The following is a 26,867-nucleotide window of genomic DNA, read 5'->3' as shown; positions in this document are numbered from 1 at the left end:
TAGTCGCACTGCTTGCGCCTCCTTCTCTCCCTCGGGACGCGGCTCCGACTGCAATCTGAGCGGTCCCGACGCTTCTCTGGGGGGCGGGTCGGTGGGCGCGGCGGCGGAGCAAAGGGACCTGGAGAGTCCGTTCCTCCCACGCCCCCTGGACTCCAGGGAATTTTCCGGAAAGCAGAGCCAGCCCCGCCCCGGCGCCACGCACCTCGCCACGCTCCGGTCTCCTCGGTGGTCCAGCCCTCACTGCTCGGAGTAGAGGAGCCAGTGAAAAGCAGATGTTTGTGGGGAGGAGGGTTTTTGTTTTTGTTTAAATTCCACATCCATTCTGGGTTGGCCATAATCTCCGCTTGACTGTTAACTCGCAAACCTAATTGTTGGAGCTGTGGCACCCCGACTTCTTGCGAGAGCTACAATGAAGGTTCCTGGGCGCGCGGCAGTTTGGAAAGCACTGTCAGGTCGTACCTCCCGGAGTGGAGGCCACAAAACGAATGTCCTCTGGGGTTCCTACACTAGAAAATTCTACAGCAGCGGTTCTCACCCCTGATCGCACAGGGCAGAGTTGGCATGATCTGGGAGCTTTCACAATACAGTGGGGCCTTGACTTACGAGTTTAACTCGTTCCGAGACGGAGCTAGTTAAGGAGCTCCTTAACTCAAATTACTGTCAACTCAATGCAAAAAATCGGCCGAGAGACAGCTGGTATCTCAAAAAACTCGTTAGTCGGGACACTCGTAAGTCAAGGCCCCACTGTATTCAGGTGCTAAGGTCCCGCCGCTGGAGTTGTGAGTCCAAATATTGCTATTTGTGTTTGTTTTAGAGCTTCCCAGGTACTTCTAACAGATGGCCAGACCGAGAAACGTTCTCCCAGAATTATCACTTTGGGAACCTCCCTAGCTCTGCTGTCTGGGAAAGGAACCCTTCCTCTCACCCCTCCCCAATCCCAACAACAAGAACAAGGAAATGCACAAACTCCCAAGGGAATGCTTACAGCCCCAATGACTCAGCTTGAAGAAGGTGACCGGGGTAGACTTACACCTCCTGACCCTGGGTCTCCTTCACTGCCAGAAAACACCTTTAGGAGCCAAAATCTCCTAACTGAATTATGAGCGGACAATCATGACCCCTTTAGAGTCACGTTTTACCGTATTCCAAAGTGAATTGCTCACTGTTAGACTGCCACCTGCTCAAACCAAATGTTCAAAAGCCGAGGGTGTGTGGGACACCAGCTTTGGCGTTGCCAAGGACTGGACGTGTATCACTTTGATCTTCTCCTGACCTTAGGCGTCCATATCCAGGTTTGGGGACAGATCAGTAAACTTCCTTGATGGCTCCTTTTGGCTCTCTTAGATTGGTAGCCCACAACTTCACCTCATTGGCCTCTAAGTAGGTCTCCATTTATCTGCAACTAATTCGTCAGCAGTGACTCAGCCAGTGATTATTTTTATGGAACACGTCCGTATGTCTGAGTCCTAGGGCAGCTGGCTGAATTAACTACATCTTCACTGAGGGGGAATCAGTCCTTTTCAAGTTTCATGAGAACCTTTATGACAGAATTTGGAATTTTTAAGATGCAGTTATATCTAAACATATATCATATACAGGTTATTATGACCACCTGACGTTTGTAGGCAAATTAGCTATAATTTCGCGCTGAAGTTGCTAGAGGGCCAGACCATTATAAATAGGGAAGCAGGTTGTTTACCACGACAGTAGAAGTGATTTTTTTTCTGAGTATATGGATAAACAACGCGATTTAACAGCCTTTGAATGTCAGATATATATATACTGTATATGTAACATATAAATACAATATATATTGCATACACAAATATTGGATTTACATTCCTTACAACGTTTTCTATTTCCTCAAGGCTTCTTACCCACAGTATTTAGCCTAATCAGTTGCTGGCCCTAAAGACTCAACTGGACACATTTTGATTAAATGATGTACCAGGGGCTGTGCTGGTTGGTGGCAGTGGGCAGCCATGATTTATTTGTCTGTTCACTATCCTTTCCCTCACTTGCTAATGGCACCTGCTTTGCAAACAGGAACCTCCCCCCTACTCTCCAAGGGATGCAGCCTTGATAGGACTGTCAATTAAAGGGGTGTCCTCTCCAGCTCAAGGAGTGGGGGGTGAGGGGGAATAAGGCACTTTGTATTAGTTTTCCATTTGCTGCCCCAACAGTTTATCACAAACCTAATCAGTCAAAAACGGCACCATTTTAAAGGTCAGAAATCTCACTGGGCTGCATTCCTTTCTGGAATCTCAAGGGATGACCCATTTCCTTGTCTTTTAGGACCTCTAGAGGCTGCCTGCATTTCTCAGCTCTGACGCCCTCCCCAATCGGCAGCATCTTTCTCAGCCTGCTTCTACAGTCACATCGCTCACATCCAGCTGGGCAGGCTTCTCCACTTCTAAGGACCCTGTGTTATATTGGTCCCACCCAATTAATTCAAGATAATTTCCCCACCTCAAGGTCCTTAATTTCCTCACAACGGTAAAGGCCCTTTTGCCATGGAAGGTAGCATTCGAAGGTTCCAGGGATTAAGGCGTGAATGTGTTGGAGGGCCATGTTTCAGCCTCCCACAGACCCCCAACTTGGGCTGGTCCTTTACTCTGTTTCTGGAATGAACAAAGGGATGACCAAGAACTGAAAGTATTGATATGCACCTACCTCCATAATGGCTCCCTAGACCTGCAGGGCTGGCTCCTGCTTGACGCTTCAATTTGTCCTTCAATCCTTAGAAGTTCCCCATAGCCTAGAACTTGCTAGGATTAAATGTAAGACATCATAGGACAGCATCAGTGCGGTATCAGAACACACGGTTTCCGACAACAGACACAACCTCTCTCATCTTAAGTAAGGAAAAGGGAAATTGAGTAGACAGATGTCAGTGTCTCACAGAATCAATGGTGAGAATTAGTGTCATTATATTGATTGATTTCCAATCCATTTGGAAAACCTAGGCAGCAGAAAACACTGCAAAAGTGATCCAGCAGGAAGAGTGGGTGTAGTTTATCTGCCACACTCTGCAGCAGCTTTAAGAAACAGGGCCTTCAACCCATCCTTTGTGACCCTGGCTCAAGATACAAATTGCCAGGAAGGAGCTTCTAACTGGAGGAATTTGATTCCTCCCTGGTACTAGCAGGGACAACCCCTCCGGTTCCTCTAGTGGGATGTGGCCACTAATTTTCATCAAAGCAGGCAGCATAGGACTTTCCCCCAAGGAGGCAGGATGCTGGCAGGCAAAAAACTAGCAAATGTCCCCCCACAAATATCCTAAGAGAAATTCAAAGAGCTATGGGGGAGACAGAAGTCATATCTGTTTAGGAAAATCAGGAAAGACTATATGGAAAGTGGGTATAGAACAGGGCTGTCATATAGAAATAGAATTCAAGCCATTTATGTAATTAAAAATGTTCTAGGAGCCACATTAAAAATAGTAAAAGGAAATAGGTGAAAATCAGTTTAATGTATTTTATTTAACTCACTATATCCAGTGTATTATCATTTCAACATGTAATTAATATAATAAAATGTCAGTGAAATATTTTACATGAAATAAAGTGTTTAATGGAAAAATTTACAGTTTCAGGTATTTTAATTTAAATTAAATACATGTCTTTAACCAATTTCCATGCTTACATGTATTTTCATATTGTTGGGAAGGTATCTTCAGAGTATGTACATTCTAAGAGATTTGAGACTTTCATACTTATTGCCAAGTTGCCCTCCAGAAAGCTATCCTAAGTAATAATTCCCCTTCTAGTGCTCTAGACCATATCATCCTTTTTAAAAATAAAAATGAACGTATTGACTTTAATGCAGTGGTTCTCAACCTTCCTAATGCCGCGACCCTTTAATACAGTTCCTCATGTTGTGGTGACCCCCAATTTCATTATTACAAATTGAACATAATTAAAGCATAGTGATTAATCACAAAAACAATATGTAATTATATATGTGTTTTCCGATGGTCTTAGGTGACCCCTGTGAAAGGGTCATTTGACCCCCAAAGGTGTCGTGACCTACAGGTTGAGAACCGCTGCTTTAATGGAATAGTCGCTTGGTAGTGGTATCCTCTTAGTTACAGTGAGGGGGGAAAAATAAGTGAATAAAATGTTGTGTCCATCTCCTAGTGTATTTGTTTGAATAAGCAGCAAAGCTGTCTGAATACAGCCCGCTGGTGTGGCTCAGTGGTTGAGTGTTGACCCATGGCGGTCATGGCTCCATTCCAGGTCAGGGCACATGCCCCAGTTGTGGACTCAATCCCCAGTAGGGGGCGTGCAGGAGGCAGCCAATCAATGATTCTCATTATTGATGTTTCTATCTCTCCCTCTCCCTTCCTCTCTCTGAAATAAATAAAAACGTCGTTTTAAAAATCTGTCTTAATATAGTATCTCAAGTGAGATAAGTTGAGATAAGGCTTTATAAATGGTAAAACTCTAAACAAATAATCATCACCCTTACTACTGCTTAGAGCCCACAAATGCATGCTGTCAGACAGGGATCAATAAGAGCCTGCTCATTAAGGATGGGGGTGGGGCGGATCTAAATAAGTTACCACATCATAAGTATAAAGCCCAATATATAAGGTTGTTCTGTATTTTTAAAGCCTCCAGACCTAGTTCAGCACAAAAGGTTTGTGTTATCTTCCTTTTTTCCTTTCTGCCTTTGATCCACGTGTATTCCAAATGCTTTAATTAGTGTCACCAAAAGGTCTGGTTTATCACCACCCTATGCCTCCGGTGACATGATAAATAATTCCCTTTCTCAAGACCACAATGTCTATTTCTATTTTCAGACATGACAGTAATTAGATCATTTGTCTTGATTTTGGACCTGGTAAGAGACCCCAGCAGTTGCTTTTTAATTGTCCCATTTCCCCTTACTCGTCATTTCTTAATAGGAAGCCACACAAATTCAAAACTAGTATGCTTCTTATCATCATGCAATTGTATCATTCAAGCGTTAATTTTCTCATAGTAATTTTGCAGATTACTATATTTTTATTATCTCATAATCCTGATTATGTTACATACTCTTTTAATGAAACTGTGTATCCATGTGTATCTGCAACCCCTAATCTTATTTTTTAAATCTGATTTAGGATGATTTTATTACCATTCTGGAAACAGATACAAATTAGAGGAAAACTAGAAGCAAAATTGGCACAACAGATTCTCAGTTTCATGATGCATTAAATTTGGAGGCAATTTATCATAAGTGGGAAAAGTTCAAGAGCCCTTAAAGAGATATAATTTTATCTGAAGGTTTAGGACAAAGTTTTCATCTGTTAAGTAGAATTGAGTTCATGGGACCCATTTTCAATAGTGAAACACATGGATTATTCAGGGATTGATTTAAAAATTTTTACTTTCCAAAATAATTCGACACATGAGTCATTGTATCTGCCACGATGAGGTTAGGGCCACATTTGGAACTCTCTGTGGGCACTTCAAGAGCTGCAAAAATTTTATCTTCTCTGGAAATTTTCTGGGAAAATGATTGTGAGGAGAGAAAATGTGTTGTGTAGTGAAGAGGAAAGGTATAGTTCCATAGAGATACTCTCATTCATTCAGTAAATATGTAGGATTATTTTATTCATTCATTATTCGTTCCACAAAAAAAAATCATTGAGTATTTATTGTGTCAAGAAGTATTCTACATAATAAACAAACAAAACAGACTCATAGAGAGTGGGCTGGTGGTTGCCAAAGGGAGGGACATTGGGGGACTGGGTGATAAAGGTAAAGGAATTAAGAAGTACTGACTGATAGTTACAAAATAGTCACGAGATGTAAAGTACAGCATAGGGAATATACTCAGTAATCTGCAATAACTGTGTGTAGTGCCAGGTGGGTACTGGAAATATCAGGAGAACATTTTGTAAAGTATATGATTATCTAACCACTATACTGTACACCTGAAACCATACAAAATAATATTAAAAGTCAACTGTAATTGAAAAATAAAAATTATGCCCTAGCCGGTTTGGCTTAGTGGATAAAGCATTGGCCTGCAGACTGAAGGGTCCCAGGTTTGATTCCGGTCGGGGGCACGTGCCGGGTTGCGGGCTCGGTCCCCACTGGGGGGGCGTGCAGGAGGCAGCCAGTCAATGATTCTCATCATTGATGTTTCTATCTCTCTCTCCCTCTCCCTTTCTCTCTGAAATCAATAAAAAATATATATTTAAAAAAGAAAATGAAAAACCAACACAATTTTTTAAAAAGATGTATTCTAGGCACTGGAGATAGAATGACAAACAGAATGACAAGATTCCTAGTGGGGTTGAGAAGGTAAGTGAAAAAGGTGATGGTAGTGGACAATTATGTCTTCTGGATGAATAAAACTTTTGTGATTAATAAGCAATCCTCTATTTCTAATGATGCTTCTTTTTTTTTAAGTTGGCTTTGTCTGAGAATAGTATAGATATAACAACTTTCTTTCAGTTACTGTTTAGAAGATACATCTTTTTCCATCTTTGCAACCTTCAACGTTTTTATGTTTCTTGTAAGCAGCATGCCATTGAAATTATTTTTATACGGATTGACACTCTTTGGCTTTTAAAAGAAGTATTTATTCCATTCAAATTTAAATTAATTGTTGATATATCAATATCTAATATCTTACTATTTACTGTTTTTCCCACCTGAACTATATTACTTTTTCTTTACTTTCTTGTCTACTTTTGGATTGATTAAATATTTTTATTCCTTTTCCCTCCTCTATTTGCTTGTTAATTATACATTGCCTTCCTGTTCTTTTAGTGCATACCCTACATACTACAGCAAACATCCTCAACTTATTATAAACCAATGTCTATTAGTTCACTCTATCTTAGGACCCTCTCATTCCATTTACCTCCATCCAACTTATGTGCTATTGCTTTCATGTACTTTAATTCTATAGAGAGAGACCCATCCCCTAACATTTACAGAACTCAGAGGAGTACAAATGGAGGCCCACACATGGTATATCTAAATAGTTAAAAGTATAAATCAAACCAACAGATCATTGAATAAAATGTGTGCTGTTCACCAATAATTCTTCATGACAATTTAAATTTAAGTTAAAATTTAGAACTCCTCTGCAAATGACCAAAATGTTTGTCAATAGCAGAATAGATACATAAGTCAGGCTATTTTTATATAATTGAATACTAAACAGCAATAAGGATAAATAACTATTGCTACATATATAACATCAATGCATCTCACAAACATAATGCTGACTGAAGCCAGATCAAAAGAATCCATGCGGTATGTGTTCATTTGTATAAAAGAGTGCAAAAATAGACTAAACCAACCTGTGGTCAGTACTGGTTACAGGAGGGTAAAAATTTAGGAAAGTGCAAGAGAGGGGCTTGCTGGCAGTGTTCTATTTCATGACCTGGGTGTGGTTCCATGGGTATGTTCAGTTTGTTATAATTCATCAAGCTTATGATTTTCTGTATGATATTATACTTAAAAAACAAGTTCACTAAAAACAAAACAAACACCAATGAATCCACAATGCTACTTTTAAAAGATAAAAAGAGAAAGACTTCTTTGTCCATCCTTTTTTTAAAAAAATATATTTTATTGATTTTTTACAGAGAGGAAGGGAGAGAGATAGAGAGTTAGAAACATCGATAAGAGAGAAACATTGATCAGCTGCCTCCTGCACATCTCCCACTGGGGATGTGCCCGCAACCCAAGTACATGCCCTTGACCGGAATCGAACCTGGGACCTTTCAGTCCGCAGGCCGATGCTCTATCCACTGAGCCAAACTGGTTTCGGCTCTTTGTCCATCCTTGAAAGAGACTAGAACATCAACTCCTTAATCTGAAAAATGGCAACTAAAGAGGGAATCCTAAGCAATAAAATTAGAAAATCATAGTGAGTAAACCCTAATGAAAATAACTGATCCAGGCAAAGATGATTGTTCTAGTTACCTATCGCTTTAAAACAGATTACCCCAAAGTGTAGCAGCTTAAAATAGCAAATATTTATTATCTCACAGTTTCTGTGGATGAGGAAGCTGGGTTTGGCCTAACTGGTGCTCTTGGTTCAAGGTCTCCCACAAGGTTGCAGTCAAGGAGTCAGCAGTCATCTCAAGGCTTATAGGAGGAGGGTCGGCTCCCACGTTCATTCATGTGGTTGTTAGCAGATCTCAGCTTGTTGCTGGCTATTTGCCAGAGCCATCAGTTACCTGACACATGGACATCTCCAAAAGGCATCTCTGAAGATGGCAGGTGGCTTCCTTAGGAGCTAGCAAGTGAGTGAGAGTAAAAGAAGGAATCCAAGATAGAATGCACATTTTTTTTGGTAGCTTAATCTTGAAGTAACATCCTATCACCTATGATGCATTCTTTTCATGGGAGTAAGTCGTAAGTCTAGCCTACTCTCAGGGGAGACATGGGTGTATCCACTAGGAGGTGGGGATCACTGGGAGCCTCGCACAGGGTGCCACCATTTTCATCTGTGGGTGAAAGCCATTAGATGAAAGGTTGGTGGGGAACTTTATAAAAAGGCACCAGGCTGTCACCACCTGAATGCACTCCTCAATCTTACCATCACTAAACTAGGGACAACCAGATATTATTTGCCTTCTATGGTGAGGCAACCTGAAGCACACAGCATCACCTAGTGAATTTATACTTTGCAAAAAGAGGTGAGCCTGAATATAACCAAACCATAGCAAACATCCAATTCACAAGAAATATGGATGATAGAAGAATAAGTTAAATGACCCCCTGAGGTACAAATCTAGATTGTGGAAACTTCTACAGGACAATGGACCTATTTCTTCAGTAAGTCAATTGCATGAAAAAAGGTGAGGAATTGCTCTAGATTAAAAAATCTTTGAGACACCAAATGCAGTCCTAATCTTGCATGGATCCTGATTGAAACAGACCAACTGGAAAAAGATAGTTTGAGACAACAAGGGGACTTCAAATATGAATAAATAGATGGTAGTAAGGAATTATCATTTTTCTTGGTATAATAATGGCAGTGTGGCTATGAAAGAAGATGCCGATACTTTTCTGAGATGCACACCAAAGTATGTAAGGGTAATATCTTAGACCCGAAGCCTAAGATTTGCTTTAAGATAGTTCAGCATCAACAGCAAACACAACAATAGGAATAGATGAAATGAGTGTGGTAAAATCTTAAGTGTTGAATATAGTTCAAACAGTTTCATAATAAAATAGGAAGAACAATGTCAGGACTAGATGATTTTATAACTGAGTTCTGGCTAGACTTTAAAGATCTAGCTTTAAAATATTTCTAATGTTATTTAAAAGGCTATGGCCTCAAATAAAAAGATGAAAACTCCCCAATTCATTTTATTTAATTAATTTTTTAATCCTCACCCGAGAATATTTTTCCATTGATTTTTAGGGAGAGTAGAAGAGAGAGGGAGAGACAGAGAGAAACATCAATGTGAGAGAAACACATCAATTGGTTGCCTCCTGTATGAGCCCCAACCAGGGCCTGGGCCAGGTACGTGCCCTTGGCCAGAATCAAACCTGGGACCCTTTGGTCTGCAGGCCGACATTCTATCCACTGAGTCAAACCGGCAAGGGCCCCAATTCATTTTATGAAGGTAGCACAACTTGTAAACCTTTTTTGGTGAAGTATAACATGCATGATAAAACTTTACAGTTGTTAAATGTATGGCTTGAGGAATTTTTGCACACTGAACATACTTGAGTAGATAGATTTTAAGAACCCAGACTATTGTGAGAACCCAGAAACCTCCCTCAGACCAATTGCTAAACAGTATCTTCTGCTGAGGACATCCACTATGCTGAAGCCAAAATCTGATGTTTAAAAGTGGTGCAAAAAAATGAACATCACAGAATAATTTCTTATATAGAGGTGAATTTTTAAAATATCTCTCTATATAAAAGGCTAATATGCAAAGTGTCCACTTGGAAATTCGACCAGGAGACTGGGAGTTCGATCGCTCGCTATGACATCCACTGACCACCAGGGGGTGGCACAGAACAAAGGAAGACCCCGGCCGGCAGCCAGGAGGCCCTGATCAGCCCTGATTGCTGGCCAGGGGCCCTACCCATGCATGAATTTTGTGCACTGGGCCTCTAGTTAGGAAATAGAATTTAGAAATATATTTTAATATCGACACAATCACAATCACATAGCATGAAGAATTTAATTGCTCACCCCTGTTACTTGCACGCCCTCTGGGTTCTTGCTAATGTATGTATTTGCTAGTAGTTTTTTCAGTAAGGGGTAGTAAACAGTTTTTGCTCTTCTATGTTTTAACAAGTATTTGCTTTACTCTTACTTTTTTAAAAGAGAGTTGGCTGGTTAGTGAATTCCAGATCGCCAATTACTTCCGTCAGCATATTGAGTATATAAAACCTTCACCTTCTGACTTCTGTTGTTAGTGAGAGTTTCACCATCATTTTGTCATTTGTTTGTCATCCATCTTCTCTCTTTTGTAGATTATATTTTCTTCTTTTTTTTTTTTTGCTAAACGCTCTTCGGTTCTGCTACTGCGTTTCTAAGTGTAGATTTATTTTCTCGCTCATCACTCAGTGAGATTTTTCAATGCAAGTTTTCATGTGTTTCTTCATTTCTAGAAAACGATCAGTCATTTTTTTTTCAAGTGTCATCTTTTCTCCATTCTCCTTATTTCCTTCTGCAATTTCCCTTGGATATATTTCTGAACTTCTCATTCTACTTAGACTCCATTACCCTCAACTTCTTTTATAACTTCCTCCTTTATCTTACTGTGCTGTGATCTGGAAACTTCTTTCTCAGTGCTTCCTGCCAACCCTAGAAGGTCAGCTTGGATCTTTTACTCCATATTTGTGGTTTAATTTTAGACCTTATGTGCATATCATATAGAATCCGGTCCCATGTTCCATGGTGCATCTGCTTCTTAAATTTTTGTGTGTAAATTCAAAATTTTTAAAAGCAAAATCTGCATCCAAAATATTTTCAATAAACTACATATTTCACTTAAGGGGAGTTAAACTTGGTGGAAAATTAATTTGAGGAAAAACAACCAAAGACCTACGAACTAGTGGGGGGAAAATAACACCAGGCATCTCCTTGCTCTTTACAAACCTCTTCTCACTGTTGTGCTGTATTTTTGCAAATACATCTGAAGTTTTGCGTGTCCACTTTGTGATCCCTTTGTAATATTTCCACTCCAGATCCCTTAGATCCATGAATTGTTTTTCTGAAAAGAACCAGATGTTCAAAGAATCACATGGTGTCATTTAACCTTCAGCGATTCAGAGGTGTTTCATGACAGAATAAACCTTTGATTAATTTGAGTCTCCTCCCTTCTTGTAGAAAGCCTTTTCTGAATCCTTATAAACTAAAGGGGAACCTATGGTGTCCACCTCATGTATTGGGTGGGTCTGGCTAGCAGGGCTGGAGCGGAACCTGCAGGGCCACAACAGGTAGAGAAAGTGTCTCATTTGGTGCTTGGAAATGAAGAATGTGCAAGTGGAGAGACCTGCAGAGCACTGAGGTCAACAGGGGGCAGGATCCTAACAAGTGGTGAAAACAAGGAGGAAGATTTAGCAGAAATATATACACTGCTGGTGTCACTTCTTCCAAGATGCTGGTATAAGCCCTGAGTACAGTGCCTTAGCTAGAATTTGGCTCTTTTCCCTTCTCTTTCAGGACCTACCAGTGTGGACAGTGATTAGTAGTTGCAATTTTTTCAAGAACCCAATGAACCACAACCAAGATATACTGCATATTCCCCTACTCAGCAGCCATTTCTCTTTCCCTTCCCTTCAATTTTTTTCATGACTAATAAATTGTAAACTTGAAAGAAAAAAAAAAAGCAAGGCCCAAGGAAGGGGCTTGAATGTAAAACCAGAGGCCAAAGAGCCAAGATGAGTTTGAGGAGTTTAAAGAGAATAATTGGTACAACAAACAAGCAGGTCTATTTCTCATGTGTAATTTTACCATCCTCCCTGTTTGGTGATATTTGAGAAGGTTACCTATGGCCCAGGTACCACCCCTGCCTTTACCTGGTGGGAAGTCTATATCTATCTATATCTATATCTATATCTATATCTATATCTATATCTATATCTATATCTATATCTATATCTATATCCATATACATATCTATCTAATCTATCTATATCTATCTAATCTATCTATATCTATCTAATCTCTATCTCTATCTATCTATGTATCTATCTATCTATCTATCTATCTATCTATGTACTAGAGGCCTGGTGCACAGATTCGTGCACTGGGGGTTCCCAAGGCCCAGCCTGCGCCCTCACAGTCCAGGACCCCTTGGGAGATGTCCACCTGCTGGCTTAGGCCCGATCCTGGGAATCAGGCCTAAGCTTGGCAACCAGATATCCCTCTTGCAGTCCCAGACCCCTCGCTCCTTACCGCCTGCCTGGGTGCAGGTCCTGTGAGCCCAGCTTCTGGCTGAGCGGTGCTCACCCTGTGGGAGCACACTGACCACCAGGGGGAAGCTCCTGTGTTGAGCATCTGCCCCCTGGTGGTCAGTGCACATCATAGGGGCTGGTCATTATGCCGTTTGGTCAATTTGCATATTAGGGTTTTATTATATAGGATCCTGTTCATGCCTGCAGTGGGAGACTGGAGCCAGGGACTGTTCCTTGAGCCATGGTGTTCAACAGTCTAGTCCCCAGGGTCAGTTGCCAAATTTCAGGGAGTTTGACAAATCTTGGCAGGGTTGGCATAGAAAGAATTGATGATAGAAGAAAGCACAGGAAAGGAATATTTGGCAAAAGAAGGCCATAGAATTGATTATTTTGATTACTAAAGAGCTTTATGTTGTGATCTGTGGTAGACACTATAGGTTAGGTCACTCCAGACCCATTACGATCTTCTTCTGCCTTCCTCTACTATAGGGGATGGAAAGATCAGAATTCTATTCACCAGCCTTCCTTGCAGTAAGGGTTGCTATTGGCACAGGTCTGGACAATGTAATGCAAGGAGAAGTCACCTTTGGATGTATGTTCTAAGAAGCTTTGCTTCCTACTCAAAGAGGATCAAACTAGCCAAGGTGGGCCTTTGTCCCATCTCCCTCTTCCAGCCTGGGATGTGGTCATAGTTCCTGGAAGGGAAGGAAGCTTATCTTGGCCATGAAGACAAAAGCCATACAGAAAAAGATGGTGGAGCCTGAAGTCTCAATGACATCAAAACACTATTCCCACCCTTGTTTGCCCACCTCCAGGCTTTTAATTACATAGGAAAAATAACCCCTATTTTTGGTCACATGCCTAACCTATAGGGTTTAGCCTGAGCAAGAGTTGCTCATAAGCTAGGAGAAGAAAAATGGCAGCACCACTCCCTTTTCCTCCTCTAGTGCTTGGTGCTAGTAAAGATATGTTCAATACTATCCTTTGGTATACCAGGAGTCTTAAAATTTTCCTGGACTGAGTAGACTTCAGGCACTAGCTGGCTGATGAAATGATAGTAATATTGGGCAATGTAGGACAGTAAAAGGTGAAATGTTTCAATATCAATTAAACCTAAGGAATTACTGGATATTTCTCATATGGATGCCTATCTGGCTTCATGCATATTCCTTGAATAGACAGGACATGCTTCAGAAATTTTATAGCTAGGATCTCAAAAAAATGAGGTCATGGAGGCAGAGAAGAGACTGAGTCAGTGTAGAAGGGCACATGAGAGACCTCCAGGGTTAGATAGACCGCAGGCAATCCATGCATTAGGGAGGAAGGACAATTCAGCCCCTGTGGGTGGCAAAGCCATAAATGTTCAAGACCCATCATCAAACATCCAAAGCCTTCAGCACTTCTTCAGTAGGCTTTTTGCCAGTTATTATTGATCCTAGCACTTTCCTGGCTTTTTCCTCTCTGGTCCCAAAACTTTAGCTGTGCAGTTTTGTGGATTATGTAGGCCATTCCACAATCGCCTTAATTTCTACTTCTGCCTGAAATCCAATACACTTGTATGATTCTATCAAAGGAATTTGAAACCTGTGTCAAGGTATCAATGTGGGGAATGAGAGCAAAGATTCTTCCAGTATCTTGGGCCAAATACTGTATTGGTCAGAGTGATTGGTCTATTCCTTTAACTTTGTTCCCATCTTTCCTACTACTTTTAATATAAAAATTGTGATGTCATAATATTTGCTGTGCAAATGGTTTTATCTTGGGTCAAGAACCTATTTTAGAAAAGTTTGAATATTTTATATCATTAGTTTAATCTATTTTTTATAGCTACACAGAATGACAAAATATGACTTTCCTCAAATTACATAGGAAAAATGGAGACCTTAGGAATATTCTCTTCTCTTTATAACTTACCAACATATGTTTTATGACATATTATTGACTTTCCCTGTATGGTCTTTGGACTTTTATGGGTATTTACTTATTAAAGTATCAGAACTGGAGAGTTTCCTTCTCTTTGTAGAGATGTAGCAATAGGAAAGTATAAAGGTTCATGAAAAAAATCTTTAAAAAAACAACCCTCAATTGAAGGAAAATCAAGATATTTAAGAACGATAAGTCATTATTCAGTAAATACTTGACTAACTTCATGAAACAATAAACAAATAGTTATGGGTGCTTTAGAGGTCAAGTTGAACTGGCTCATTTTAGAAAAGTAAGTTTAAATACACCACTTTTGGGAACGAGTCTGGGACTTGACCCTGGGATGTTTGCTAGAGCTCTGCATTTCCCATTGCTTTGACATGTAGCAGAGCACCAGAACGCTAATATTCCCATCGATCAATATTTGACACTTGCAACTCTAGAAATCTAGGTAAATTTTCTAGTAAGATTTCCACTCTTTTTCTCCCACCATGTTTAGAGTACCTGGTTCAATTATTGAGTATTCAGTAATTCTATCTTCAAATAAAATCTTGTCTGCCTTCATCTTGGGAATGCTTATCTTGGATAAATTCCTGGCACTTGAAAACTTCTTCTGTGTGCCTGAAAGGTTGGTTTCACTGAGGATAATCTCATAGGGAAAAGTGTGCAAGGGAGGAGGGATCCCATAGTAGGCAAGTCTCTCCTGGGATTTCCCCAGCTGGTCTACTTGAGAGGGCGAGCCGGTCAGTAAGCTGCGATGTAGGAGTTCAGTCATTGATGGTGGCTTCTCCTTATCTTTTCTAGTCACCTTGATCTTGAAAACAGGTTGGGAATCTTCTCCCAAATCAGTTCTGCTAGTGGGTGCCATGGCATTCAGGGTTTGACTAAGTGTTCTCCGTGCTTCAGTTGGTGAAATACCAAAAGTTTTTAGGTGATTTGATTTTTTGCTCTCCTTATGAAAATTCTCAGCCAGTGCATATAATTCTGGCAGCTATGGGGAAAAAGTGGGAAGTCATGAGATTGATGAATGGTGATTGCCTGGCAGATCCGCAAACCCTAAAACAAAGAGCATAACAAGTAACCATGCAAACAGAAGCATCTGTCTTTGGAAGATATTGTTGCCTAGCTAAGCCAAGTCAATGGTGGCAATGCGGAACAGAGACTAGATGGACAAGTCTCAGATTCATTCCCCAAAAGAGGTAGTATTTAGACACATCACTGAAAGGCTGCATTGCAAAATGAGCCTGGTTTCCAAAGTCTTTAGGATCTTTCCAACTCTACAATTCTGTGAGTTATCATGGAGAGACGCAATTGTGGGGGTTTGCAAAGTCTGTTTTGGGTAAGGCTAGATTTCTTTGAAAGAAGAAAGGGAGCCAGATCATCTAGATATCAAAGCTTCATTCTGGTGACCGAGGGGCTTGGCATATTTAGGAACACTGTGCGAATGAAGCTGTAATTGTCCCTTTTAACTGGAATATTTTACCAAAGTCAATGGTGACATTTGTGGAGTGTTTGGGAAGAATTGTTGGCAGAAAAGACAATAAATGTCCCCTCAGAGTCCCCCTTCTCTATCTAAAATCCTGTATTAAAGGGATAAAATTTTATTTGCTAGAGCATTCTGCCTGCAAATCCCATTATTCCCAAGAAGTTTCTTAGGTCATTGAATTGGAAGGGCAAAAAGGCCAAAGTGAGAGCCCAAACGTGTGTCATTTAGCCTAATGCAGTTTCCCTTCAATTCTAGTCAAGAGCAACAAATAGGAAGTGGGCTGAGTTGGCCAATGGCTCTTTCAAACGCATTACCATGAGCACAAACACAAGTCAGCACTCAGGATCCCCTGCCCACAGAGGAGCTGTATTTTGCTGTGCCAAGGAAGGCTAAGTCACAGAAGTGAAATGTTTGCGTTCTCTTTGCCCCCCACATGGCATGCCATTGGGTACTTAATAGTTCTTCTTATAATTCTCGAAAGCACAGTTTCCTGTGCATGTTATAGCATTAGGGGGACATACCGAACACCTGGGAAACTCGGCCTCCACATCATCATTACTTGAATCAGCGTCTCTATTGGTGAACATTGTGCTGGGATTTTACTCTCTAATTCCTAAAAAATCAATACGAAGAAAGATGAAATGAAAGAGCAAAAGTCAGATAAAATACAAAGGAGAGGGTAACACTTTAAAAAAACACATATTTTTATTGATTTCAGAGAGCAAGGGAGAGGGGAGAGAGAGATAAAAACATCAATGATGAGAGAGAATCATTGATCGGCTGCCTCCTGCATGCCTCCTACTGGAGATCGAGCCTGCAATCCGGGCATGTGCCCTTGACCGAAATTGAACCCGGGACACTTCAGTCCGCAGGCCAAAGCTCTATCAACTGAGCCAAACCAACTAGGGCCAGGGAAGCACTTTTTAAATCTTCTAAACTTTGTAAGTGGGGCACTTTAAATTTTATACCATTACAATTTTTCTTTTGTTTTCTCCTTACTCCAGGTCTGCCAAATGGATCATGTTTCAATGAAATATTTTCTGTGAAACACCTCAAATTCTTATATGACATATATGTTCAGGCATTTATTACTAGTTCAAAGAATCCCATATAGATTTTTGTTTGTCTTACATATTTTTGATTTTCCAGATCATCTAAAGAAAAACGTACACTTCTTTACCCAAGAAAAGTATTTTTTTAATTGGAAAAAAAACGCTAATAATAACAACAATTAATATTTTGAAATTATTTGCTTTGGGCCACAAACGATTGCAGGCATTTTATAGATGGAATTTTGTTTAATCCAGCAGTTCTCAACCTGTGGGTCGCGACCCTTTTGGGGGTTGAACGACCCTTTCACAGGGGTCGCCTAAGACCATCAGAAAACACATTTATAATTACATATTGTTTTTGTGATTAATCACTATGCTTTAATTATGTTCAATTTGTAACAATGAAATTTGGGGTCACCACAACATGAGGAACGGTATTAAAGGGTCGAGGCATTAGGAAGGTTGAGAACCACTGGTTTAATCCCTTTTTGAGGGGTTAAAAATGGCCGTAAAATCTATACAATTGGTCTCATCAATAAGTGGCAGTGAAGTCCTCTCCCACACTTGACTCTGGGCTGGTATTATGCTTGCCTTTACCTCTGTACTTGCTATTTTTTATATTCTCATAATCTAATCTTCAGTATAACAACATTGAGCTTCTACCCTGACTGATGAACCAAAATTGAAATCTTGAAGACAACAGTGAGTTCTTAATAATCAATTCGAATGCAGTTTTCACAGCCTTCATTTTTATCCACCTTAACTCTTAACCTTTCATTTTGAAATTGATTTTTAAAAAGTATCTTCTCTAGTCTTTCCAATTGCAATGATTCTGATAAGAAGCCTAACTGACCTCATCTTTGAACTGCTATAAAGATTGCTTACTGGTTTTCTTGCCTGTATGTTGTTGCTGTTAGTAGTAGTAGTAACAGCAGCAGTAGTAGTAATCTATCCTAAATCACCTCTTTACTCAGCCATTCATTAGTTCATTCTTCAAACTTGGCTCTTTATTCCTTTTAGGATAAGATGTAAATTTCTTGACCAGACTTACAAAGACTATCCACAATTTGCTTCTAAACATTCCAAACATTTACAAATCCTATTTCGATGTCACCACAAGGCCACACATGTTCTCTCTGTTTCAGCCAGTGGGGGCAATTCATTTTTTTTCAGAAACTATCTTCTGTGCTCATATGCATTCTTCATCGCATCTGTGTTCACTCTGACCCCCCACTTAATCAAGCAGAATGTTTATTTAATCTCCCTTTTATGTCAGTCTAAGTAAGAACATAATAGAACTGAAGAGAAAATGGAAATGAGCATAATGTTAATTAGCTATGGTGGCAAACAAAAGCAAAATTGGAACAGGAAATAGAAATAAGGTGGCTAGGAAAAAAATGTTTTTTTTTAAAAATAAATGGTGTTGGGACAATTGGATATCCACGTGTAGAAGAGTGAAGTTTGACTCCTACCCTAATCCATACACAGATTAACTTAAAATGTATCCTAGACCATAATAGAAGAGTTAAAACTAAAAAAAACTCCTAGAACAGTGGTTCTCAACCTTCCTAATGCCGTGACCCTTTAATACAGTTCCTCATGTTGTGGTGACCCCCAATTTCATTGTTACAAATTGAACATAATTAAAGCATAGTGATTAATCACAAAAACAATATGTAATTATATATGTGTTTTCTGATGGTCTTAGGCAACCCCTGTGAAAGGATCGTTCAACCCCCAAAGGGGTCGCTACCCACAGGTTGAGAACCGCTGTCCTAGAAGAAAACATAGGAATAAACTTTCATGATCTGGCTTAGGCAAGGATTTTTTGGATATACATCCGAAAACAGAAGCAAAAAGAATAAAGAAATACATAAATTGGGTTTCACCAAATTAAACTTCTGTGCTTTAAAGGATACCATGAAGAAAGTGAAAATGACAATACACAGAATGGGAGAAAATATTTACAAGCCATATATCTATAAGGGATTCATATTCAAATATACAAAGAACACTTACAACTCAATAGTAAAAATACAAATAAATAAATTTAAAAATGGGCAAAGGATTTGAATAGAGATTTCTCCAAAGAAGATATACAAATGGTCAATAAAACATGAAAACGTGCTCAACATCATTAGCTATCGTGAAAATGCAAATTTAAGCAACAGTGGGATATCATTTCACTCTCCCTAGGATGGCTATAATAAAAACAGATTAATAATGTTTGTTGGCAAGGATTTAGAGAAATTGGTACCTTCATACATTACTAGTGGGAATAAAATATGGTGCAGTGACTTTGAAAAACAGTTTGGCAAGTCCTCAAAATGTCAAACACAAAGCTGCCATATAACCAGAAGATTTATTCCAAGGTATATATCTAAGAGAAATCACATGTCTATACAAAAACGTGTACATGACTGTTCATAGCAGCACTATTCATAACAGCCAAAAAGTGAAAACAACCCTAGTGCCTATCACCTGATGAATACTATTCAGTGATAAGAAATGAAGTATGTTGCAATATGATAAATCTTGGAAATTTATGCTAAGTAAAAGAAGCCATCCACAAAAGGCCAGATATTGTACGATTCCATTTATATGAAATATATAGGATTGGCAAGTCTATAGAGACAGAAAGTAGATTAGTAGTTGCCAGGATCTGGGTGCATAAAGGAATGGGGAGTGACTGCTAATTGTATGGGGTTTCTTTTGGGAGTGATACAAAGGTCCTAAAATTGATTGTGTTGATGGTTAGTGGGTTGAACTATGTATTTTGAGTGGGTGAGTTTTATGGTATATAAATTATTTCTCAATAAAGTTTAAAATGATTTAGAGAGAAAATAATAGCTATAAAGGTTGGGCTAAGGAGATATAACATATTTACTTGGATATCCCAAAGAGGGGAAAAACAAATTCCTGGAAAAGAAAACATTTAAAATTAAAACTCAAGATTTTCCTGGAATTAAAGATTTTAATTTCTATATTGAAAGATCACACTCTCCATGGTTTCAGATATCCCTGGTCAACAGTAGTCCAAAAATAGTAAACAGAAAATTCCAGAAATAAACAACTCATGTGCTAAACTGTGTGCTGCTCTGAGTAGCGTGAAGAAACATTGCGCTCTTCTGCTTGTCCCCATGTGCTGGTCCTGGGGAAGGAGAGAGGAAGCTCTCTACTATTTTTCCATCTCCTCCTCATTTGGATGCTCATATTTTCCAAGGCTGTATGCTCTCAAGGCTGGATGTAGGGAGGAGGAGGAGGAAGGACGCCAGGCGTGGGGAGAGCAGAGCCAAGCCAGGGCCATGCATCTGTGGGAACGTGGTGCGGAAGGAAGAAGGCACAGGAATGCAGGGAGAAGGCAGGGCTGTTAGTGGAGAAGGCCCCAAAGGAAGAATGAGATTGTACAGGCACAGTCCCCAGCCACCATCTCATCTCTTGGCTCTGGCCTTTCCTGTCTCTCTCTCCACTGCCCACTTCACCCCACCTCTCCTTACCAAACCCATACTGGCTTCCTTTTCACTTTTTGTGCTTTTCACTTCATTATGCCCACTATTCATCACTGCACTTACCACCTGCTTAATAATCATCTGTTTATGTGGCCATCTCTTTCATGAATCTGTGTGCCTGGGAGCAGGGGCTGGGTTCCACTCATCCAGTAGCCTCATGGTCTAGGAGGGATCAGCTTCCTAACGCTTAGTAAGTTTTGAGTAAATGAGTACCTGTCCATTGTGACATATGAACATCCTCAAAGTCACATAAACAGCTGTGTAACACTAAGGGTCAGGGGATTATCTTCCTGCATGAGGGTAATGGGTAGAGAGAGTGGAGGATGAAAAGGTAATTTTTATTTATTTATTTATTTTTAAAATTAAATCTTTATTGTTCAGATTATTACATTAGTTACTCTTTTTTCCCACCATAACTCCCCTCCACCCAGTTCCCACCCCACCCTCCGCTCTCACTCCCCACCCACTGTCCTCATCCATAGGTGCACGATTATTGTCTAATCTCTTCACTCACCCCCAAACCCCTTACCCCTCCCCCCCAAGAATAGTCAGTCCATTCCCTTTCTATGTCCCTGATTCTATTACAATCACCAGTTCATACTGTTCATCAGATTATTTATTCACTTGATTTTTAGATTCACTTGTTGATAGATGTGTATTTGTTGTTCATAATTTGTATCTTTACCTTTTTCTTCTTCTTCCTCTTCTTAAAGGATACCTTTCAGCATTTCATATAATACTGGTTTGGTGGTGATGAACTCCTTTAGCTTTTTCTTATCTGTGAAGCTCTTTATCTGGCCTTCACTTCTGAATGATAGCTTTGCTGGATAAAGTAGTCTGGGTTGTAGGTTCTTGGTATTCATCACTTTGAATATTTCTTGCCACTCCCTTCTGGCCTGCAAAATTTCTGTTGAGAAATCAGCTGACAGTCGTATGGGTATTCCCTTGTAGGTAACTGAGTTTCTTTCTCTTGCTGCTTTTAGGATTCTCTCTTTGTTTTTTGCTCTTGGCATTTTGATTATGATGTGTCTTGGTGTGGTCCTCTTTGGATTCCTTTTGTTTGGGGTTCTCTGCGCTTCCTGGACCTGTAAGTCTATTTCTTTCACCAGGTAGGGGAAGTTTTCTGTCATTATTTCTTCAAATAGGTTTTCAATATCTTGCTCTCTCTCATCTTCTGGCACCCCTATAATTCTGATGTTGGTACGCTTGAAGCTGTCCCAGAGGCTCCTTACACTATCTTCGTATTTTTGGATTCTTTTTTCATTTTGCTTTTCCGGTTGGGTGTTTTTTGCTTCTTCGTATTTCAAATCTTTGACTTGATTCTTGCGACCCTCTGGTCTGCTGTTGGGAGTCTGTATAATATTCTTTATTTCAGTCAGTGTATGCTTAATTTCTAGTTGGTTCTTTATCACAACATCGAGGATCTCATTAGATTTCTTGAGGATCTCACTACATTTATCGGCGGTCTCACCAGTCTTCTTGAAGATCTCACTACATTTATCGGTGGTCTCACCAGTCTTTTCGAGGGCCTTATTAAATTTATCGGCGGCTTCTAGACAGTTCTTTAAAGACCTTAAAAGTGTGGTTTTGAACTCTATATCCAACAGTTTGCTTTCCTCCAATTCTGTCGTTTGTGTCCTGTTTCTTTGTCTCGGCATTTTTTATGCTTCGCTGTGTCGATAGAGTGCCTTTCTGTGCTAAATGTCCCAATTACCTGAGGTAGACACTCTTGGTGCACCCCCTTGTGGGCTTTGTGCACAGTCTTGTTGTAGTTAAGCCTTGATTGTTGTAGTTATCACTGTGAGGAATTGACCTCCAGGCCAATTGGCTGTGAGAATCAGCTGTGTCTGCAGTGGGAGACTTCTGTGCTGGAGACACCCCTCTGGGGCTAGACTTGCTTCGATGGGGCTTTGGTGCTCACTGAGTCTGCCCCCTGAGTGTGTCTTTTATGGTTCCACGGAGCTGCAAACTGGATGGTCCCACTCTGACCTCTGGGCTTCCTGGCTCCTGGATCTCTAGGGAGGTGCTAATCTATCCTTTGCCTGAGGCTATCCAGCAAAAGTCTCCCTGCAGGGCTTGGGCGGGGCGGGTCCCACGGGATCAACAGGGCGGGGTTAGCAATTATGGCTGCTCTCAGTCCTGCCCTCAGAGGCTCTGCTTCTCAGTGTCCCAGTAATCACTGCAAGCCCCACGGAGAGAAAGCTGCCCTCGGGTTCTGACCGATGCCAGACAGTCCCGCTTCTCCCATATGAGTCTGGGTCCCTAGAGACTCGCCCGGAACTGGAGCTCCGAGCCTGAGACTCCCTCCTGATTGAAAACGACAACCGCGCCCTCAGCCGCCAGCCCTCTCCACATGCACTCCGCACCTTAGTATTTTACTTCAGCACTGCGCCTCCTCTGAGGCTCGGTCTGCTTTTCTCTTTCCTCCTACTTGTAGAACTTCCACTCAGCCAGCCTTCCTGTGGTTCTGGATGATGTCTGTTCCGTCTTTTAGTTGTATTTTTGAAGTGGTTGTTTGAGACAGCAAACCGGTGTTTACCTATGCCGCCATCTTGGTTTCTCCCGAAAAGGTAATTTTTAAAAAGGTGAACATTAAATAGCCCAGCCAACATAGCTCAGTGGTTGAGCGTCAACCTCTGAACCAGGAGGTCATGGTTCAATTCCCAGTCAGGGCACATGCCCTGATTGCAGGCTCGATCCCCAGTGTGGGGTGTGCAGGAAGCAGCTGATTAATGATTCTCTCTCATCATTGATGTTTCTGTCCCTCTTTCCCTCTCCCTCCCTATCTCTGGAATCAATAAAAATGTATTTTAAAAAACGAACATTAAATAGCTGAATTGTGAGTATAATTTCTAATTCAGGTAGGTGTTTCTTCTATAGATAGGGGCAAGGTGCAAAGGAGGAATTGAGGCAATTAGTCAGGAGGCAGACCTGTGCTTCCTGCATCTGCCCAGATGATCCCTTTGGGAGTGGAAGGGGCGGGGGTGGGGGGGGGGCTGCACGGCCATGCTGACTCTCCAGGAGCCCAGCAGCCATGCTCTGCACCACGCCCCCTCTTAAATGGCTCCCCTTTGGAGGATTTTGTGGCAATCATTAAAAACTTTGCCAAAACAACCGCCTTAGGTGGCTGGTCAAAAGAAGGGCCATGCAAGACTTTCCCCTTCTTTTGTATCCCTGAGGTGTCAAACGTAGTCTTTCAATTTGAAAACACTCTGGTTCAAAAGCATTGGGATAAAAATGACTGGTGGAACCTCCAAGTCGCCTGGTTCTGCAGGCTCAAGCAGTAGTAGCTGAACTGGGGACCCCAGCCACCCAGGAAGCTAGTAAATGGAAATGGGGTCCCCGAGATGTTTAGTATTTCAGAACACCTAAAGGAAATCAGCACTTAGAGCTATAGCCGCCCGGTCCTGGCCTTCGAGTTGTCATCTCAGGATGGCAACCTGGGTATCTCATGCTGGTCAGAAACCCTGAACACCACGAGGGCACAAATGGTCATTTAACACAATCAGGCTCTTCCAGAGGTAAATACTTTACAACCCTGGCACTCAGAGGGCAGAGCAACAGCATGGGCTGCAGCTGGGCCTGGCTGGGTGTGCACACCCTCCGCCCCCGACCCAGACCCCTGGAATCAGGGATGTTGGAACAGGATCCCCAGTGACTTACACCTTAAAGCTGGAGAAGTGGGTACTTAACACTCCGGTGTGGGGTGAATTTCCCGCCAAAATATAAGATGGCTCTGTCTTTTGGTTTTGTTCCATCCACCAAAAGGGTGGATTACAAACAAATATTTGGTAATATGCAGTTACAATCGGCCCGAGTTTACACGTTTCCCGCACTCCACCGCAAATCTATATGAACCGAGTTAAAGACGGCTCCCGCGGAGTACGCGCAATTCACGCGAGCCGACTTAACTCGTTTCCCCCACTCCAAGTGTTAACAGTGATCAATTTGAGAATTACTCGTTCCTGGAAGTAAAACCATGAAGTAACCTACAAAGGCCATTAAAAATAAAAATAAAAATAAGGGTTGTAAGCTAGGTACAGCGCGCTTGCCTTGGGGAATGTTGGATCCCAAGTCACCATTAGTAAGAATCCTCAGACTAAGCCTTCAACCAGGATTTCGCAGGAGAGCCAGGGAGGAAGTTGACCTCATCGCCCCACAGTTAACCCCCAACATGGGCTGAGCATCTCAAAGGAAGCGGAGGGCAGGGCAGACCTCCAGCCTGGCTCTCCCTGAGGTCCATCCATGCTCCTCCTCCTCAATTAAGGCAGGTTTCTCTACACAGGAAGTCTCTCATCAGCTACTAAGAGAATACACTTTCTCTGTACGATTGTTTTTGTAGTACTCTAGTAATTGGAAAGAAATGCAGCAAATTTCCCCCCAGATTTTAAAAAAATGTATTTTATTGATTTTTTACAGAGAGGAAGAGAGAGGGAGAAGAATAGAGAGTTAGAAACATCGATGAGAGAAAAACATCGATTCAGCTGCCTCCTGCACGCCCCCTACTGGGGATGTGCCCGCAACCCAGGTACATGCCCTTGGCCGGAATCAAACCTTGGACCCTTGAGTCCGCAAGCCGACGCTCTATCCGCTGAGCCAAACCAGCTAGGGCTCCCCCCAGATTTTAATATGGGATAATAACTCCCTAATTGTGTGGAGACTCATTTCCGTAAACTCTTGCTTTGATGGACAATCTATGGGTAAACTACAATGTATCTACTAAGCTGGATGCTATACTGTGTGTGCGCTCTTAACTCAGTGGTTCTCAACCTTGGCTGCACATTAGAATCACCTGGGAATCTTTCTAAAACCCTGATTTCTGGGCCTCATCCTCCAGAAATTCTGTTTCTTTGTTATGGGGTGGGGCCACAACATTAGTAACAAAGAAACAGAATTTCCGGAGGATGGGGCCCAGAAATCAGGATTTTAAAGATTCCCAGGTGATTCTAATGTGCAGCCAAGGTTGAGAACCACTGTCTTCACTCATCCCATTTCCCCATATTCTGAGCTTGTTCTACAGAAGGGAAGCAGGCTCAGAGAAGTGACCTCACCTGTGCCAGGTCACCAGGCTACAAAGTGGCAGAACCCACGGTTCAAATTCAGGGGTAGCTTCCTCCCAGACCTACATCTTTGCCTGCCAGCCTCCCATGCACTGCACCAGGCCGGCCGAACTTGTACTTCCCGTAGGCCGATACCGTCTCTCCGGCCCAGGCCACACGGGGCACTGACCGTTCAAGAGCTTTGTAGGCTGTTAGATGGCAGCGAAGGGCCAGGCGGCTTCACATCACAGGCTTTTGCATTTCCTGATCTCTGAGGCACCAAAACGAGACAAGAAGCTGTTTTTTTTTAAAGGTATTTCCTGCTACGTGAAACCTAGAAATGTTAGGAACATCTGATCTTGTAGGGATTTTTCCAACCCCGCTCCACCCTTTCCTTGTTGAGAAAAAAGTCATCCTGTGGGTCCTGAGACAGAGCGCAGGGGCACGCTCTGGGGCAGTGTGGCCCAAGCCGTCCAGTTAGCATCTTGATGTGGAAGAGTGGGCTTTTAATTGTGATGATCCATCGGTTCTGGCTCTGCTTCTGCGTGAAGAACCCTCCACAAAGCTGATGGTCTACCTGTCACACAGGACGCCTGGGGTCTGGAGTGGGGCTTGGATGAATAGGACACAGAACACGTTATGGCTGCTAATGGCTGTAGGAATCATTTTGCCAAAATACTTATGATGTGCCTGGTGTTAGGTGAATAGCAAAGAAAATGGTAGAACTTGTGTCAAGAACCTTTCAATCTTGTGCAAGAGACAAACCAAGATAAAAAACACCAGTACAAGTTTTGCTAGTGTGGGTAGCCAAGAGGCGCAAAATCAGGTTGGTCTGTTAATGGAGTCCCACTGATTTCACCGTAGCCTTCCTCATAAGGGTCCCTCCCTCAGGTCCTGCTTGGTTTTGAGGTAGCTTCCTGCGCTCCGCCGCATCACACAGCCTTCTCCATGCTCCACAGGGCAGTCCGGCTGATACTTCCAAATGCACTTGTTTTGATGACTCCCTTTTAGAAACCATCAGCGGTTCCCAGCACCTACATCACCGAGAGAAAGCCCAACGTCCCAGGCCTGCCTTGTTCGTCCTGTCTGCTGCCTTCTGTGCCTCACACTCTGAATGCTCAGCTTCCTAAGTATGCTTGCAGTCTTCTTTAGTTTTGTTCATTCTCTTCCCCAAACCTCTGATGTCTCTTACGACTTGGCTCTTTAAAAGTGCACCATTTTGGTTCTCATTGTGACATGCAATGTGGCCTCGCTGCTAGGAACACGGGGCTGGAGCCAGACGCCATGGACTGTCATCGACTTGGCCACGTACTGTGTTACCTTAGCCAACTACTTTATCTATGATGTGCTTTAGGCTCTCATCTACGAAAAAGAAGTCAGACCTACTTCACTGGGTAGTGAAGATTATGTTAATTAGAACAATCCTGGGCACGTAGCAAGTCTGCAATAAACGTTAGCTATTAGTAACACTG

General features: G+C 41.6%; 1 protein-coding gene across 1 annotated transcript; it reads right to left on the bottom strand.

The window, feature by feature from the left end:
• Positions 1-14,560: 14,560 nt before the first annotated feature.
• CUNH9orf153 (chromosome unknown C9orf153 homolog) lies at positions 14,561-16,412 on the bottom strand. Its single transcript, XM_023743557.1, has 2 exons — positions 16,317-16,412; positions 14,561-15,300 (listed from the first exon to the last, which is right to left on the bottom strand). Exons 1-2 carry the CDS (start codon positions 16,380-16,382, stop codon positions 14,770-14,772), a joined length of 597 nt encoding a protein of 198 aa, XP_023599325.1. The 5' UTR covers positions 16,383-16,412; the 3' UTR covers positions 14,561-14,769.
• Positions 16,413-26,867: the final 10,455 nt, after the last annotated feature.

Source organism: Myotis lucifugus, unplaced genomic scaffold (genome assembly GCF_000147115.1).
Source record: "Myotis lucifugus unplaced genomic scaffold, Myoluc2.0 scaffold_399, whole genome shotgun sequence".
Classification (NCBI taxonomy): domain Eukaryota; kingdom Metazoa; phylum Chordata; class Mammalia; order Chiroptera; family Vespertilionidae; genus Myotis; species Myotis lucifugus.
Note: the sequence above shows the minus strand (reverse complement) of the source record. Positions and strands in the feature narration are given on the sequence as shown.

Bases quoted from the DNA above. Each gene is read 5' to 3' on its own strand.
- CUNH9orf153 (XM_023743557.1), bottom strand. From the start codon at position 16,382: ATGTTCACCAATAGAGACGCTGATTCAAGTAATGATGATGTGGAGGCC. The intron at 15,301-16,316 runs GTATGTCCCCCT...TTTTCCCCATAG, and splicing joins CCGAGTTTCCCAGGTGTTCG to CTGCCAGAATTATATGCACT.